Below are 18,737 nucleotides of genomic sequence, written 5' to 3' on the forward strand. Positions count from 1 at the left end.
GATGGTCTTTTCAAACACATGATAACTGCTTTGTTTATTTCCTTTGGTTTTGCAAATAACACATTGCTTTGACTACCAGTATTAAATAAGCTGGATTTCTTTATTTTCTGTCTTGTAAGTTCAGTAAATGTATTTTTCACTCAGTTGAAAAAAAAAAAACAACAAAAAAAAAGTGGCAGGACCTCAGATACAAAGGCCAGTTGTTACAGGTTGTGGAGTAAAGCACCATACCTGAGAACATCATATGCCAAGGTAGCCCTGAAACAGTAGAGAGGTAGGGGGAAAGCAGGAAGGACCAGGCAGATAGAGATAACAATCCAGTTGGCACACAAGGTAAAAACCAATATAGTCACAATTATCTTCACAAAGCCTTTAATTGCCCATTAGGTACAGTCTACAAATACAATCTCTCAGTAAAACCCAAATCAGCCAGGTTCCTTGAGAAGCCTGAGAAGGTTTCCCCAATAACCTGTTACTGTGTGGTTACTATGAGGTGTGCAGAATCATGGGCCTGTTTGGGGGCAGGAAGTAGAACAGAGGGTTGAGAATCTAGAAGTGATTACATCTCAGAGGTAGAGTATGTTTTGTTAAGCAGGGAATGAGCTCAAGAGCTAAATCAACTTAAGGTCAAATGGTGGATCTCGGTTCACCTGTGTTCTATGTGTGATCTTGGGCAGGTTACTTAATCTCTTTGCCCTTCACTTACCTTACGGACATGAAATAATGAGGCAGGGGACATGGACAGGGGGATGCAGAAGGGTAACAAATTTGAAAATACACAAACTCTACACCATGGCTTAATCCCTACAATGTATCAACTGTTGTTTTTTTCCACACTACTCTCCTCTCAGCTCCCATTCCTCATCCTACCACTGGCATCCTTTTTTTTTTTTTTTAATTGAAATTCTGAGAGTGTCATTCTAATTTCCTAATGCTGTAATGTCTGCAATGGCTTAGGCTCCATGTAAAATTTATAAAATCTTGTTCTACTTTCAAGTTTTTTCTATCAAAATTTTTAATTTATTTTCTTCAACTCCTCAAAACCTTTTAGCTATTAGCTCTAAAGCAAATAAAAGAGGGATGGAACAAAGCAATTCAATAAAAATTGGATTTACTTTTAAAAAAGAAAGGTTTTAATCTTCCTTAATTGGCCCTTTGATATAGATAATTTCCAAGAGTGAGACGTTTTATAGACTAAAAGATCATGTTAAAGTCTTTCCTTAGAGTAATCAAGATATGGTGATCCTTTAGAAGAACAGGAATCATTAAAAACAGCAAAGAGAAAGGAGTGATTAGATGTGGAAGATCAAGGTCTTCAATCTATTAAAATAAGCAAAGAAGGCCTGCAAATTCTAGCAAGCTAAAGATAACATTCTTTCTGCACATTTCTTTAAAAGAAGATAAAGAGCATCGAATCAATATATCATTGAAGAGATTATTATTTGGTACAAGCTGAAGGTTGGTGCAGGTCATTCAACTAAAGCAAACAGAACTTGTTAATTTAATCCAACAGACTTGGCAGTGAAACCAAACAGGAATTTAATCAGCAGGAGAAGGTGGTGAGTATCTCTGAAAATTGAATGATCGCTGTGCAAACAGTAAATATCGTTATGGAAGGGTGAGGAAGGAAAAAGAGGGCTCCTTTCATGGTTTTCATCTGAGTTCATCAAACATAATAAACGATTCCAAATAAACCATTTCCAGGACTGCAACAATGACCTAATGTTACTTGTGCTGGAAAGTTAAAATTTATAGTTTTCCAGTCTCTCACTTTTCCTAAACACTTTTTTTTTAAGCTGCAAGGTTATAAAATGAAGGATTGGGTGTCTTATATTCTGAGTCAAGACAGCAGCTGACTTTCCAGTTTCTCAACATCATGTGTCAATGCTCTAATGCCAACATGAAGGCTTTTTAGTACGGAGACTAACACAGACTAACACAGCGACAACACAATGACAAGGCTAGAATGGAACATTAGGTATTCAGTTGCACAGTAATCGTTTTAATCATCTTCAACACTAAGAGCATTTTTAAAGGATGTATAATATTGCCAAAGGATAAATAAAACTTACCTTCTTCCCAATTCCTGCCTCTTGCCACTTAAATGTGAAATTGCCATCAAAGCTAATTCAGAATTTTTCCCACTTCTGTTATTGCAGAGTTTTCAGTTTCATCTGTCCTCCCTTCTTCTCATTTCAGCCTCTACTCTACTCTACTTGCAGGCTTTTCTTACTTTCAGCCTAGTCTCCTTGAAACCCTGTTTTAAAAGCATAATCTTTTGGAAATCTCACGCTAACTGGGGCATGTTAAGTGTATAGTATCTCCAAAACAAGAGGATTTTCTCAATGATGTTTTTTCTCTAGTTATAAAAACACAGTGTTATCATTAAACCAGTAAATTCATTACCCCTGGAACCTCAGTAAACGAACATCAATTGTTTCTGAGGAGTGACTAACAAATGTAATTCATGTGATAAGTATCAAAAAAAGACATTTCAAAATCTCATGGAAGATATTTTTAACGTTCAATTACTCTGAGTAAATGATAAACTTATTTGGAAACTAGGTTGTCTAGCTTCATGGAAAACTAGATCAAGAGATAATGAGAATGAAGAACTGTACTGTGTTAAGCTATTGAGAAGAAAAATAAATGATTGGAGGAGTTCCTGTCATGGCGCAGCAGAAACGAATCCCACTGGGAACCATGAGGTTGTGAACTTGATCTCTGGCCTCGCTCAGTAGGTTAAGGATCTGGCATTGCTGTGCGTTGTATAGGTCTCAGATGTGCTCGGATCCCACGTTGCTATGGCTATGGCGCAGGCCAGCAGCTGTAGCTCCGATTCAATCCCTAGCCTGGGAATCTCCATATGCCACATGTGCGGCCCTAAAAAGCAAAAAAAAAAAAAGAAAAAATTAGGAGCTACTATTACAAAGTTATGTAGTCAAAGAATGGATTTGAAAATCCTAGCTTTAGGGAAAAAAGAGTGGTAGTTTTTCATAATTTTCTGTGTCTAAAAATTGACAGCAAATACATGCTCATTTGTTTCTAGCCCAGTTTTTATACTATCGAGAATCACTTCCCTCCACACGTCACCTTCCAAAGGAACAGAATATACTCATTTTTACGTGTATACACGTGCACCATCCTCTCTTCATTGTTATCCAAAAGGGTGGAATATTTAGCAAAATTTTAGTTAATTTGAAAGTCTAAATATCCCTGGAAATATTTATGATAGCCTATTTTCTAAGTATCAAGTGTTTATGGCAGGTTGTTTACAAAGAAAGCCACAAAAATTCTTCCCATCCTAATATGCACATTATCCCTTTGTAATGTGACATGACAGCTTCTTCCATTAAGAGGTAGAGAAGATTTCCCCTCATCCTGAATCTAAGCTGTCCTTGTCACCTGCTTGGGCCAAAAAAATATGGTGGAAATGATAGCTATGATTTCCAGTTCTAGGCCTCAAGAAGCCTCTCAGCAACTGCCCTTGCCCTCTTGGAATATTATGCTAAAACTGCCATGGGAAGAAGACAAGACCCTAGGATCATGAAAGACCACATGATGGAACTGTCCTGGCTGAAGCCCTCCAAATCAACCTATCAACAACTACCAGATATGAGAGAGGTCATCTCCAATCATCCAGCCCCACTCAACTGAAACCACAGGAGTGACTCTAGGTGAGACAGGAAAAAGAGCCGTTCAATTGTGTCCAGCCCAAACTGTGTACACTCAGAATCATAAGCACTTAAATGTTTATTGTGCTATGCCCCTTTGTTTTGGAATGGTTTAAATTATGTAGCAATAGTTAACTGATACATAACTAGTACTGGAAGCAAGATGCAACAAAACCTGGAACATTTATCCTTGGCTTTGGGACCAGGAGATACAGAGTCTAAAAAGTGATAAAGGAAATGAAATCCCTGAAGTTGAAGAAAATTGTATTAGAGGTTGTAAAAAGAGTGACCCTTATACACTGGCAGAATGTATAAATCACAATAAATTCATATGATAAATCATAATAGTAATACCACACCATTACATGATAAAAAATAAAACAACTCAAGAGTTAGAAAATGTACCTAATGAACTCATTGACCTGGCTGAAGAAATCGCTGCCCAGTATTTTGAAAGTCAGAACATTGGGTGTTTCTAACTGCATGTGACAAGTCAATGGGGGAGAAAAGAAGGAAAGAAAGAAGGAACTTATAATTTGCAAGCAGAATTTTTGAAAAGTTGCTGGGTTGGAAAATAAACCTATTTCTTATCACCAGATTATCCAGTTGGCAAAAGATTCCAAAGTTAAGAAATGACCTCAAGCAAAGATCAAATCAAAGGTGTGGGTATAAAACCCTTTGTTTGACTTCACAAAGCTGGAACTTAATAGACTCTTTCAGATAGACAAAGAATTTCTAAAAACATTAAGGGTGCTGTCCCACTACATGCTGACCACAGAAACAGACATCCGTCTGAAAAGAAATTATGGTGTGACTTCAGGGGTGCGTAGTCAAACCTGATGAGAGGTACAGGAAATGCACAATTTTTTTTTTTAATTTTTTAAATTTTTTGTTTTTTTAGAGCTGCACCCATGGCATATGAAAGTTCCCAGGTTAGGGGTCAAATCTGAGGTGTAGCTGCTGGCCTGCACCACAGCCACAGCAACGCCAGCCCCTTAACCCTCTGAGCAAGGCCAGAGATTGAACTCAAGTTCTCATGGATACTACCCAGATTCATTACCGCTGAGCCATGATGGGAACTCCAGAAACGTACAAAGTTTTAAAGACAGTTGTACCAGCAAAAGCCTCTCCTGCTTGTATTAAAAAGAGCTAAGTAATTTAAACAGGCTGATGGGTTTCCAGCTTTCCATGGGCAAAAAGTAGGCTGAGAAAACAACTCAGCTGCAAACACAGACCATTTCCTCTTAAAAAGGAAAGATCTCACAGGATTGACCCAAGAGCTGAGAAGAATGTACTAGGGAATCAGTCCACTGCGGTTGAACTGGTCTCTAATCAAGGAACATCCTTGGCTCCTAGAGTTGAGGAACCTGGCATCATGAACCTGGTTAGATTTCCAGAATTTCCATGGGCAGATAATCACTGTGTGTTTCCATTCTTCCCCTTTTTGAATGCAATTGTCTACTGCAGTTATCCTTGTCCCATCGTAAGACTGTATGTATGTTGTGTATGGAATGTAAAAATATTTATCCTCTTATTTCTTAGGTTTCTACATCAAGAGTCATAACCAAGGAGGTGTGCTGAACAAATCTCATCCACATCTGGGCTTGATTTGGATGATTAAATCCTGGACTTCAAGGACAATATAAATATAAGACTTCTGTGGGAGGAGTGAGTATATTTTCATGTGGGAAGAGATGTGAATTATTTCTGCTAGAGGGCAGATTATAGTCGGTTGAAGCAAAGATGGCTACAAAACTCCTCAAACCTCTGTATGCAAGTCCCTTTGTAATATAACTTTGTTGCTCCTCCCAACCAGAGATGGAGTTTATTTTCTCAATCCATGAGTCTGTCCGGGCAGGCTACTAGGAGCTCCAAATCCTAAGCATCAAGAGGTTTCCCAGCTTCTCCTCTTCCCCTCCTGGAACGCTGTCCTGAGACTGCCATGAAGAAGCCCAGGACAGTCAATTCGAGGATAAGAGGCCATGTGGAGCAGAGATAATTCATCTCAACGAAAACCCCTAGCCAAACAGCTGATAACCAGTATCCACTGCCAGACGTGTCAGTGAAGCCTTCTTCTACTATGCAGTGCCACTAGAGATGCAGAATGCAGCCATGTGAGTGAACCCAAGAGAGCAGCAGAAGAACCACTCAGCTGAGCCCTGCGCAAATTATTTACCCACAAGAGAAAAAATGAATATCGTTTCAGGTGCTTTCTTACACTGTAATAAATGATGCAGCGAACACCTTATTTCCTAATTTTTCAACACAATCCAGATTGTCCTGTTATTATATGATATCTCAAAGGGATGCCATTTTTGTTGGAAATATGGCCCTGTAAGAAAGCAAGTACTAAAATGTGTGCTACAGCGATGGCTGGCCTGAATGAACATTGCTCACCTCATAGAAGGGAAATTGTTATTAGAGTTTAGACTTAAAAGAAAGTCCTTTTAATGCTGAACACAGCTCACTTTGCTTCCAGGGATGCTAATCCAAAGGAGCGGGAGGTTATTCAAATTCAAATGTCTTCTATCTGCAGAGGTGTTGTAGATACTACTTGGTGACTTTTTTTTTTTTTTTTAAGATTTTTATTTTTTCTATTACAGTTGATTTACTGGATACTTTTTTTTATTTTTTTTATTACTCAAATGACAGATGTGATAAACACGGTGACATTTAAATCCAAAAAATTCCCTGAACATTGTCTCAAGGCTACTCTTCCTGCCACATGCATCCACAAAAAACACAGACACATAAAAGATAAAGTGAGGAGAGGAGTGAGAAAACTGTAGATTAAGGGACAAAGATGAATAACTGCTATAATGACACACTGAACAATCACATTTCTATAATATATTTTTGTTTGAACTGCTTCCCAGCTAGACCTCTCCTTTGGGAGACGCTGTGTAATTTCTCTAGTTATGTGATAGAAGCAAGATGAAAGATAACTCACAAGCTCCTGTGGCTTAAAATAATAATGGTTGAAAATCGGTGGGTTATTTTTAAAGGTTTTTTTTTTCCTCTGTCTGAGAAAGGAAGGCAGGATGGATACTCACCAGTCCCACCCCTGTCCTTCTCCTTCTTTTGGAGGTCAATCTGCCTCTTTTCTGTTTTTAAAGACATTGCTAAAAAAAAAAATTCTGATGCAAATGTATAATGTTAATACAATGGCCTAAATAGCATCCTCCTCCATCCCTCTACAATGAAAACCAAAAGATCTAAAACATCTTAAAATAAAGTATATTCAAATGCTGAAGAACTCAACTTTAAATATCATCTATAATTGAATATCACTTATTGCAAAAACCATCATTATAATATCAAATGCCTCATGGAATAGTCATTTGGATTATGCCATCATTTATTTTAACCCCCAATCTTCCTGGAATAGATAAAACTCAAGAATTTATACATCCAGAATCTCATCTCTTAGGATCACAAATTAATTCTACCCAAGTTAGAACTTATTTAAACATTGATTATAAATTAAAATTAAATTATTTTAAAACTTGTAGACTAATTTAGCCCTGGTAGCACCTCTGTTCAAATATATAAAATTACTTGAGGGGTTTTTTCCTTAGTATATATGCTAGACATATGCAAAAGTTTGTGTTCTTTTTATGAAAAGCTAAAATCATAGACTCAGCTTTAAAAATGGACCAAAGTTAAACTTCCTAACTTTATATGAGATAACTAAAGGTCAGAGTGCTGAAATGATATGCCTGAAAGCATCAGAGCTTATTAGTGATGATGCTAGTTTAAGAATCAGGTTTCCTGGACTCAAAGGCCAGCAATCTCCCTGCTTTGCCATTTGGCTCATGCAGGAATTTGTGTCCACTGTGGACGGGAGGGCCTGGCCTCTCCTAGTACTAAATCCAGGAGCTGCCACTCCTAAGCACAGAACTTCCACAATCTTTTGTTCTCGCCCCATCCCTGACTCATTAATTCCAGTCCTCCGAGGAGCTAAAGTGCCCCCAAGAGGCTCTAATAGGCAGCCAGGCTAAGAACCAATGAAGTGGTTTCTCATCCTCATTCCCTTAAATGGCTTACAGCTAACAGGCTGGTCGTCCCAGCCTTACCTCCCAGTGTTTCTGGCTCTCTGGCCCTTTGATACCCTAGATATCAAGAACAAATTCAGGGAGTTCCTATTGTGGCTCAGGAAGTTAAGGACCCAACATAGTCTCTGGTAGACTACGAGTTCAATCCCTGGCCTTGCTCAGTAGGTTAAGGATCTGGCATTCCTGTAAGCTGTGGCATAGGTCACAGGTATGGTTCAGATCTGGTGTTACTGTGATTGTGGTATAGGCCAACAGCTGCAGCTGCAATTTGACCCCTTGCCCAGAAACTTCCATATGCCACAGGTTCAGCCGTAAAAAGCAAAAAAAAAAAAAAAAAAAAAAAAAAAAAAAAGAACAAATTCTAAGAATCTAGATTCTTAGAAAGGGATAAATAAAAAAGGAAAGATAGAAAATATTAAAGTACATGGTCTTAGCAACATGTATTGTCAGTGGCACATCTTACAGACACATGAGATCTAATAATAAACACCCATAAAAAGGGAAACTCACTTCAGCTATATAAAAGTAGCATTAGTTTAAACAGCTAACCAAGTTTGCAATAATGTGTATCAGATTGTTGATTGGTTCATTTCATATCACTCAACTGCTCATACAAAGTCATGGTCATTTGTTCACCAGCTCAAGAAATTAGAGGCAGGATTTCCTGTCGTGGAGCAGTGGTTAACGAATCCGACTAGGAACCGTGAGTTTGCGGGTTCGGTCCCTGCCCTTGCTCAGTGAGTTAAGGATCCGGCGTTGCCGTGAGCTGTGGTGTAGGTTGTAGACGAGGCTTGGATCCCGCGTTGCCGTGGCTCTGGCGTAGGCCCGTGGCTACAGCTCGGATTCGACCCCTAGCCTGGGAACCTCCATATGACGTGGGAGCGGCCCAAAGAAATAGCAAAAAGACAAAAAAAAAAAAAAAAGAAATTAGAGGCAGGATGGCTTAAATAGATTCTTAGACATTACAGTAATGGAGAGAAACAGAAATAGAAATTTTCCTATAAAGAAGGTCTACATCAGTCAGAATCCAGTTTAACCTACCACAAGAACTACTAGCAATCCAAAGGTGAACATAAATGTATCAACCAATTCTCAATTCCAAGCCAGTCCTCGAAGAACAAAACGAAATCCAGGTTACTTCGAACCTCAGAGGAGAGAAAGATAAAACTACTTGTTGGAATAAGATTATAAGCAAGGATGGAATCTCTGTCTCTTGAAATTCCTGCAGCCATGGTAGAAAAATGGTGATAATTCTGTGAATTGAGCCTGTAGGTTATTTACACACCAGGGGAAGCATAAACAAAGCTTGCCCAGCAGCAGTGTCCAACTTGGGTCAAATATTAATGAAAATCATATTTACCACCACATATCAGATATTCTAAATGTGAATGACCTAATCAAGAAAGATCATGTCTATCAAGTGGCTTGACTCAGAAGGGTCCAATATTGCAGAAACAAGCATGTTTCTTAAGCCTTCAACGGGTCTAAAGAGGAAAAAGTTAAAGTCTGTCTGGTTTTATCTTAATGTTCTAGCTGGGGGCATATTTTATGGAATGAATGGTTTTGTTTTTCTGCCTCTGTCACCAATTTTTCTCCACTACATTAAATCCCACACATGGAAGACACGAGTTAATTAAGCATTATATTACAGAGTATTAATATAAATATTTCAGATGCTCCTCTTTAAGCCTCTACAGCATAATTGCTAGTGCCCTGAAGGAGAAATGAATTTACAATGTTAACAGAAATACTTAGAAACAAACGTATTTAATATTGAGCCACTGGATCTAAAAGACTGGATTAAAGGAAGCAATAGTTAAATCAAAACTTTAACATTTAGATGGTCCAGTGAAGGAAGGTGAAAACAAAATTCTGTAGGTGCCTGTTGCCATGTCAGTCATACCGAAAGAGCTTCAAATAACCTCATTTACTTTCACTCCAAGAACCTAACATGAGTGTTGTCAATATCACTCTTTACTTTCTTCCAGCCTAATCATGAGTATCATCAAGAAAGCATTTCTTCCAGCTCATCAAGCTCCCTCCCTTCAATAGATGAAGACAACTTCACAAGCATCAACAAGCACAGCCAATGTAAAATAATATGAGGGTTGAAATCACAGGGCTGCAAGTGACTTTCAGCTATTATACGGTGCGTCCTCCTCATCTGATATAATCATTTAAACCTGTGGTTTTCAACTTTCACTGCACATTGAAATCATCTGAGAAGCTTTTTAAATTTTGGCCGCCCAGCTCTAAACCTCAGAAATTCTAATTTAATCTCTCTGGAGTATAGCCCGAATGTCAAGTGGTTTAAAAGCTTTCTAGATGATTTTAACGAGCAGCCAAGTGTCGAAGCCCATCAAACAAAGGCCACCAAGAAAACACTTGTAGTCAATCAAGGACCGTCCGGTTTACATAGCTTGCAGTAGCAGAGAAGACCCTTACTAGCATGTCGGGCAATTTGGGAAATCTTCAAACTGCGTGACTTTAAGGAAAACTGAGGGAAGCAAGAAACCATTCTGGAGTGGATGACATCAAGAAATGGGGAAAATTGGAGTTCCAGTTGTGGCACAGCGGAAACGAACCTGACTAGTATCCATGAGGATGCAGGTTAGATCCCTGACCTCACTCAATGGGTTAAAGATCAGGCGTTGCCATGGGCTGTGGTGTAGGTCACAGACACAGCTCAAATCCCGCATTGCTTGCTGTGGTGTAGACTGTCAGCTATAGCTCCGATTTGACCCTTAGCCTGGGAACTTCCATATCATAAAAAAAAGAGAGAGAGGGAGAGATAGGAATATTCAGTGACTGAGTATCTCAATTATCTTCATTCAGGAGGCAGAAAGATTAGAGCAGAGCTATCATTGATAAATAATCAAGATCATTCAGAAGGCAGGGTTGTCAGCAATGAAAGCATGTGTTAATCATTTTCAGGGTTCATGTGTGGCCTGTTCTAAACGTGGTGATTTATGTTCTTTGGCAAACACTGAGTCTTGTGTTTCAGTAAGGCCAAACTCCCTTTCTCTGTTTATTTAATAGGACCTATTTTCATATTCTCACAAGGTTGAAAACCACCGCTTTAAACAAATTTAAAAACCCAGCTGGGAGTTCCTGCTGTGGCACAGTGGGTTAAGACTCTGACTGCAGAAGCTTGGGTCACTGAAGAGACACAAGTTCAAAACAGTCCAGAGCAGTAAGTTAAAGGATCCAGCATTGCCGCAGCTATGGCATAGGTCACAGATGCTGCTAGGATTCAATTCCTGACCCAGGAACTTGCACATGCCACAAGTGCAGCCATTTAAAAAAAAAAAAAAAAAAAAGATGGGAGTTCCCATCATGGTGCTGTGGTTGACAAATCTGAATCTGACTAGGAACCATGAGGTTGTAAGTTCGATCCCTGGCCTTGCTCAGTGAGTTAAGGATCTGGCATGGCCATGAGCTGTGGTGTAGGTTGCAGACACGGCTCAGATCCCACATTGCTGTGGCTCTGGCGTAGGCAGGCATCTACAGCTCCAATTCGACCCCTAGCCTGGGAACCTCCATATGCCGCGGGTGCGGCCCTAGAAAAGGCAAAAAGACAAATAAAAAAAAATGTATACATGTATGTGTGACTGGATCACCTTGCTATGCAGTAGAAAGTTGACAGAAAACTGTAAATCAGCTATAATGGAAAAAATAAAAATCATTATAAAAAAAATTAAAAATTTAAAAATTAAAAAAAGGTGACCATGAGTGCTATCTGGTTGTAACATCTGCCATTCTTTTGAGTTCCAGGGTTAAAATTAGTTGATTTAGTTTATTAAACATGTATTTGATTGCTCCCCAATTTTTCCAAGTGAAATAAATGTTCCCAAAGCTGGACCTTCCCAGATAAAACTCTCTGTTCCCATTCCCTTGAAAAAAGATCTAATTAGGATCACAAGTTTAATTTGCTAGAGAACGCATACTACATTCTAAAAAAAAAAAAAAAAAAAATTCTGTGAAATAGCCCCTTTTGATAGCATCACCATTAAAACACTGGTTCTGCTTTATTACAAAGTCATGTTCTATTTATTCTGTTCTCAGTGGAAGCCACCATTAATTTTTCACAATTATTAACTCAGAACTACCTTGGTATGGTACTGCACATGAAGGATGGGGATTCTTCACTGAAGTGTTTCCGAAACACTTCTGATAATGCTCTGCTCTATACAGGATCAGAATGTTATAACTGTTTATGCTTTAAACCATGAGTGAATATGTATATTCAGTGGAAATTGGGATTATGTAACTCTTCTTGGTAATGGGAAATACTGGATTGCTCTCTTAGGAAACCAAGGTAATCATAAGCCATACTTCATATCTCCCTGAAAATAAGACTCTTGTGGTGTTTCACACGTGTTAATACAGGAAGTCCTATTTTTATTTATCAATAAGAGTCAGAAAATATGTTAACTATCCAGAGTGCCAGTTACTCACAGGGAGCACCACTCAGGTTTCCCTGATTTCATCTGTATTACCTACACCTCTAAGCTACACAGAGATCAGGTAAAAGTTTTCCTCACTTAGACCAAGTTACTTCTACTGTCAGATCCTAAGGAAACCTGCAAATGGCACCATTGCTTCCCTACTTGAGTTTGGAACCAGCTAAGGAAACCAAAAATTAAGGCAGACGGATATCTAAGGCCTTAATAACCCAAAGAGGCCATGTCATAAGTTGTCTTCCCCAAGTGCAGACACTGAGACAGAGTTTGAGTTTAAGATGTATGAACTGGGGACTTCACATTGTGGCTCAGTGGTAATGAATCCGACTAGTATCCATGAGGACTCGGGTTCAATCCCTGGCCTTGCCCAGTGGGTTAAGGCTCTAACAGCATTGCTGTGAGCTGTGATGTAGGTCACAGATGCAGCTTGGATCCCATGTTGCTGTTGCTGTGGCGTAGACCAGCAGCTGTAGCTCTGATTGGACACCTAGCCCGGGAATTTCCATACACCATGGATGCAGCCATAAAGAATTAAAAAAAAAAAGATGCATTAACTAAGTGAACATTGCCTGTGAGGATCATCCCAGAGTGGGGCTGAAAGATCTGGGCCTTTAAACCACCTCTTAGCTCATCATCAATTGCAGGCTGCCCTGGGAAGAGCATGGCAGTGAGCAAGCTGTCTGGCTCCACGCAGCTGAGGCAGACACTGAAAAAACAGGCAGTTGGGGGCACTCTGCCCATCACCCTCTTCACAGCTGAACAGAGAATCCTTTCTCAAAGGAGCTCTGGGGAGCACATCTTCGTGTGCTCCAGTCAGAGGACCTGACCAAGATGTTCATCAGCATTGGGTTTTTCAGTATGCCCCCCAGAGCTGGGACATCCAGACACAGGCAGCACGACCTAATCACAGATCTCATTTACAGAAAGAAGCCCCTGAAAACTCATAGCATAGAGAGGCTGACCCAGAATATGCAGTTTCACTAGCCGCTGGCCCTTCAAGAAGAAAAAAAGGAAGAGACAGAGATATATATGCCAATTTCTGCTCCCACATTCACAAAAAAAAAAAAAAGGCACTCCATGAGAGGAAGTTGGGAATGGAGATGTGGAAACAGGCCAGGGGTTATGTACCTGTGTCTGTCTGTGGAGACAGGCCAGGGGTGACCTTCCACATGAAAGGAGGGACACAAGCCCCTCTGTCCTCCACCAACTCCATCACAGAACTTGACAGCCAGTTAACAGGAGTACAGCTAGGCTCATTAACATGTTTAGGTCCCCAGATTATAAGAATAATTCAAAACTCTCATGTATACGGTAATCATTTTCTCCATACTTATAAATACTGTTCCATTTGAAAGGTTGGTTACCGGGGAGTCAGTTTGGTTGGTTGTTTGAGGAATTAATCAAGGTTTGAATTTTTATTATTGCAGTTGCATGTGAAAGAATAGATTTCTATGCCAAGGCTTAACCAATATTACCATTTTTTAGATCCTCTGTAATCTTTTCTGTCTTAATGCAAAAGTCACAGGTGAGATTTGAATAACTCAGTGGCAAAGTGATATATGCTACAGGTGGCAATTCAGCAGCCAGACTTCTTACCCTCATACCCTTCCAGGTGCGTACCTCTCAACACTATCCAGTGGCAGGCTGACACAGAAGGGAGGCTGCCTTATCAGCCACTTGGGATAGAAAGTACCTAGGAACTAGGATCAGGAAGTCGTGGAGAGCACAGGAAGCAAATGCAACCATGAAGATCCCCACTTCCTTAGTGAAATGTTGACACTGAGTCCAGCAGTGACCACAAGGTGAAAAATCACAGATTTTTATGGAAGGAGCATTGAACTGTCAAAGACATGTCAGTCTTCTTAGTCAGCCAGCCAGTTTCTTTTAAGTCATTAGCTAGTCCCTCCTCTATGAGGACATGATAATGAAGTTTTGCTAAGGAGTTTTATTTTTAAAACAAAGGTCAACTGTTTAATCACATTGTTTGATGTCATGAAGATTTAATAATAATATGACAGGCTGTTCATTTCTGCTTGTGCAACTGAGACAAGACTGTCTTTAGAACTCATTCTAGACAGATGATCTCAAGACCACCCTACAGAAAGGGAAACAAATAACCTATGATGTCACTTATATGTGGAATCTAAAATATGGCACAGATGAACCTATCTACAGAATAGAAAGAGACTCACAGACATAGAGAACAGACTTGTGGTTGCCAAGGGGGATGGACGGGGAGTTTGGGGTTGGTAGATGCAAACTATTACATTTAGAATGGATAAGCAATGAGGTCCTTCTGAACAGCACAGGGAACTATATCCAGTCTCTTGAGATAGAACATGATGGGAAAAAATATGAGAAAAGAATGAAAAATATATATATACACATATACATTTGACTGGGGTCATTATGCTGTACAGCAGAAATTGACTCAACACTGTAAATCAACAAAACTAATAAAAATTGAAAAAAAATAAGAAGGGCCATTCTAAGACCCTTTCCTAAAACCAGCCACCTGGAATGTTGGCCTAAAGTTAACCAAATTAAAACAAACACAGATCCAAGTTGGTTCTGCCCAAGTCTTCCAGAACCTACCCCTTTAATAGTATTTTACAAAGTGTGGTGCAATGACCACCTTCTATACAAACACTTCAAGCACTTGCTAAAAATGTGAACAGCTAGACCCTTCCTAGTGAATGAGGCTGAGTCAACAAGCTCACCAGGTGATTCTAATGCAAACTAGGGTTTGAGAAAATTAGGCTGAAACAAGGTCAGAGACATAATCCAGAATTCATGCTCAAAGGGAAAATTCTACAAAATTCATTTGACATTTATTTGGGAATAGTATTTCTCGCGAGAGAAAACCACAACTCTTATCCATTCAATAAATAATTGATGATGTGCCTGCCACATCCAGACCCTGTGTTAAATATCGTAGATTCAAAATAAAATGCATAGATTATAAGAGGTCTAGTAGTGTCACACATTCTAAGTCCTTTCACACTGAATTCAGGTTTTACAATATGCGTTATGACTAGAAATTAAAATGAGAATTCAGGAAAAAAATTAAACTTCTGCTTAAGGGGAGCTATCCTTTAAAAAGACAAACATTAAAAAGCATATACAGGATAGGATTACATGAATCTAGTTCTCTTCAGGGAAAAGAACCATGCAGAGGGTGGAGAGATGAGCACATGACTATTTTAAAATAAAAAGATCTCTTAAAATAAGAGATCAAAGCTTAGAGATGATTCCCATCCCAACTGGAGTCAGTTCTTTATATGAGAATCAGAGAGTTGATGAACTTTTGATCTGTCCTTTCTTTCTCTGGAAGCATAGATCTAAAAGCTATTATCAAACAGGATTATGAAGAGAGGATAAAAGGATAACATATAAATCCATTATTGATTTTCCATAAAGTATCCATGAACTCAGCTGAAAGAAATGCGAGACATTAAAAGTGCACCACACGTACTACCTGCTATGGTCAGAGCATTTGTGCCCCCCACTCCCATTCATATGTTGAGCCCTGCATGCGCCGTGCGGTCTTGGCACATGGGGCCTTTGAGAGACGATTGGGTCTTGAGGGCAGAGCCCTCATAAATGAAATTACTACCCCATAAAAGAGACGCAGAGAGCTCCCTTACCTCCTGCCACCACGTAAGGACACAAGAAATCTGTGAGCCAGGGCTCCTCACAATCATGCTGGACCTTGGTCTTGGACAATTCAACCTCCAGCACTGTGAGAAAGAAACACATGTTGTTTTTAAGCTCCCTAGTCTGTGCCATTTTGTTATAGCAGCCCCAAGGACTACGACACTACCAGAACCAACACGATAATTTCTTTTTTCTTGCTATACTAAGCTAAACTTGCTCACAATTCAGCACCTGAAATGGTTTCTTTTTTGTCTTTTTTTTTTTTTTTTTGTCTTTTTAGGGCAGCACCCATGGCATATGGAGTTCCCAGGCTAGGGGTCAAATCAAAGCTGCAGCTGCCAGCCTACAACACAGCTACATGGGATCCAAGCCACATCTTTGACCTATACCACAGCTCACAGCCACACTGGATCCCCGACCCACTGAGCAAGGCCAAGGGTTGAACCTGCATCCTCATGGTTTCATTTCCACTGAGCCATGACGGGAACTCCATGAACTCTATAAAGCTTTACACAAATAGGGTTACGTTGTGAAAAACCACTTAAATATAGTTCCAATTGACCCTCATAGCTTTTGTTTACAGAAATATTTTACAAAATATTTGTATTCATAAAGTTTCCCTGTGATCAATTAAAACCTAATTAGATGGTTTTATCAACATCTTCCTGAAGTCAAAAAAAAGAAAAGTGTGCTCTTTAAGAAAAAAAAAAATGGAAAAAATATATTGTGTTAAAATTAAATGGAATGATGGCATTATGGTTGATTTTCCTACATTACCCAAATGTTTAGCAATGAGAATATATTACTTTATAATGAAAACATTTAAAATCCATTTCTGGAGTTTTTTTTTAAGACAGTACAGTTTCTTAAGTAAAAATAACTTTCAAAGTTAATGCTGTCAGACCCAAGTTCATGTGCCCAATGCACGGTGTGACCAAATCAATCAAAATGTCAGAGTTTGGAGCAGAGGAATGTTTATTAGTTGAGGAGGCGCTAACCTTGAAGAAGGGAGACCTAGACTCATCTCAGATCCATCATTCTGGCTGGCTAGGGTACAAGGTTTTTAAACACAAAAAAGGTAAAGGGGAGAGGCGTCTTTGTGGTTTCAGCTTCCTGATAAGACCTCAGTTGCAGAGTTTCCCTCCCTATCTTGTGACTCCTTCTGTCACTGGTGACTGCGATTGATCTGCGTTTTCCTACAAAGCAAACCAGTAAAGTCATGGTCTTGTGATCCCTCAACTTCTTTCTAGGAGAGAGCTCGAACAATGGCTGGGGCATGTCATTATTTATTTAGAGACTTAATTGCTCCTCCCAGTGTCATCAATCTTAATCCTGCTTGGGGCCATCTGGTTGAAGCCACAGACCATTGTCCCACCAGTTTGCAGTCATAAACTCAGGGATTCCTTCAAGCTAAAATCATGAAAAAGGTAATGTTGGGCCTGCTCTTCCTTTGTTTCTGTGTTCTCTCACTTTCCTGGTTAGTGTTTGAATCTGCTCTCAGGGAAGGTCTAGGAGACTAAATAAAACCTTTTTACAAACAAGTGGCAGCCAGAAGACCAGGCTCAGAAGTAGGGGTGGAGGTAGGGGGAACCCCATAGGATCCTGCTTGGTTACAGTAAGAGTCTCCGATGGTCACTGTTTTCTTTTTACCTTATGTCCTTTCTTCTTTTCTAAAAAATATGTTTTAACCTGCAGGCCAAATCACCTCTATTCTTTCAAACATTTATAAACCTCAACATTTTTGCTATAAGAAAAAGTTTTGACTCTCCTTTTTCTCTTCTTTTGTATTACAAGCCTATAAATTCTAACTACAGCTGTCCCATCATTCTCAATAATCTTGACTAACTGACTTTGAAAGCATATTGCTTTAGCACATTAACTTTTGCTGGGGCACCTTTTTTCCACACCTGACTCTCCTACCCAGCAATTTTACATCCATTCTAACTAACAGTTTTCTAGGTAATAAATTATACATGACATCTGTCTTGTCCTAGTTTTTAAAATCCCTGTAGCCTCTTAAAAGTCTTTTTTAATGTCCTTATCCTCAAGTCCAGGCCATCTCCAGTATTTTCTTTATGTGATAATTCTCTAGTTATCTTTTCTTTAATCTTTGACTTTATCCCCTACTCTACTATCTTCCTCAGCATTTCTTTCCAGAACTTTTTTTAACCCCCCCCCCTTTTATGGCCACACCCACAGCATATGGAAGTTCCTGAGCCAGGGACTGAATCTGAGATGCAGATGCAACTGACACTGAGATGCAGACGAAATACACTGCAGTTGTGGCGATGCCGGATCATTTAACCTTCTACACTGGGGCAAGGAATCAAATCCACACCTTCAGAGTGACCTGAGTCACACAGCTGGATTCGTAATCCTTGCCCCACAGTGGAAACTCCCCTTTTTTGTTTCTTAAATTCTTCCCCTTTGTAGCTCACATCACCAGCTGTGGGCTACTAAAATGTGACTGCTTCTAATTCCCCACCAAAATTTCAACCCTTCTATCTACTAAAAATTTAAGTATAAATATAATAAGGTAGGACAGAATCTGCCATGCATCACACCCAGTTCTTGCCAGGAATAAAGGGCTACTCCCAGCAAGTCCCTCAGAATGTTGCCTTGAGCAGAACATTTTCCACACCATATCTTATCATATTTTTGTCATGTCTTAGTTTTTCATCTACTTTTCCCTCTAAACTTTAAAGTCCAAATAGAGGAGAATGGGTTCCTATTCAGGCCTCTAGCATCAATACTTATCATAGGTACTCGCAGCAGCAAATGTTTAATAATTGTCTATTAGGTGTGTGAAATGGAATTCACATTTTATGGCAAACAGGAAAAATATAAACAAGAAAATCTGTGCCCTTTGGCTTCCTCTCTCCTGCTCT

At 39.4% G+C, this 18,737-nt stretch overlaps 1 protein-coding gene across 5 annotated transcripts in view; it reads right to left on the reverse strand.

The window, feature by feature from the left end:
- LOC106504949 (uncharacterized) overlaps positions 1-18,737 on the reverse strand; it is a 631,734-nt gene that overhangs the window by 473,227 nt on the left and 139,770 nt on the right. For all 5 annotated transcript variants that reach the window (XR_014815756.1, XR_014815757.1, XM_084977000.1 and 2 more), the window contains one exon: positions 15,840-15,932. Coding sequence is in view for 2 of the 5 variants with exons in the window: in XM_084977000.1 (XP_084833126.1) it covers positions 15,840-15,896 (57 nt within the window). In the remaining 3 variants the exon portion in view is untranslated. The remainder of the gene's footprint in view (positions 1-15,839; positions 15,933-18,737) is intronic.

This window comes from Sus scrofa, chromosome 9, assembly GCF_054392235.1.
Source record: "Sus scrofa isolate SSC_HxYL_T2T_F1_AM1 chromosome 9, Sscrofa_HxYL_maternal_Yorkshire_Landrace_v2.0, whole genome shotgun sequence".
Classification (NCBI taxonomy): Eukaryota; Metazoa; Chordata; class Mammalia; order Artiodactyla; family Suidae; genus Sus; species Sus scrofa.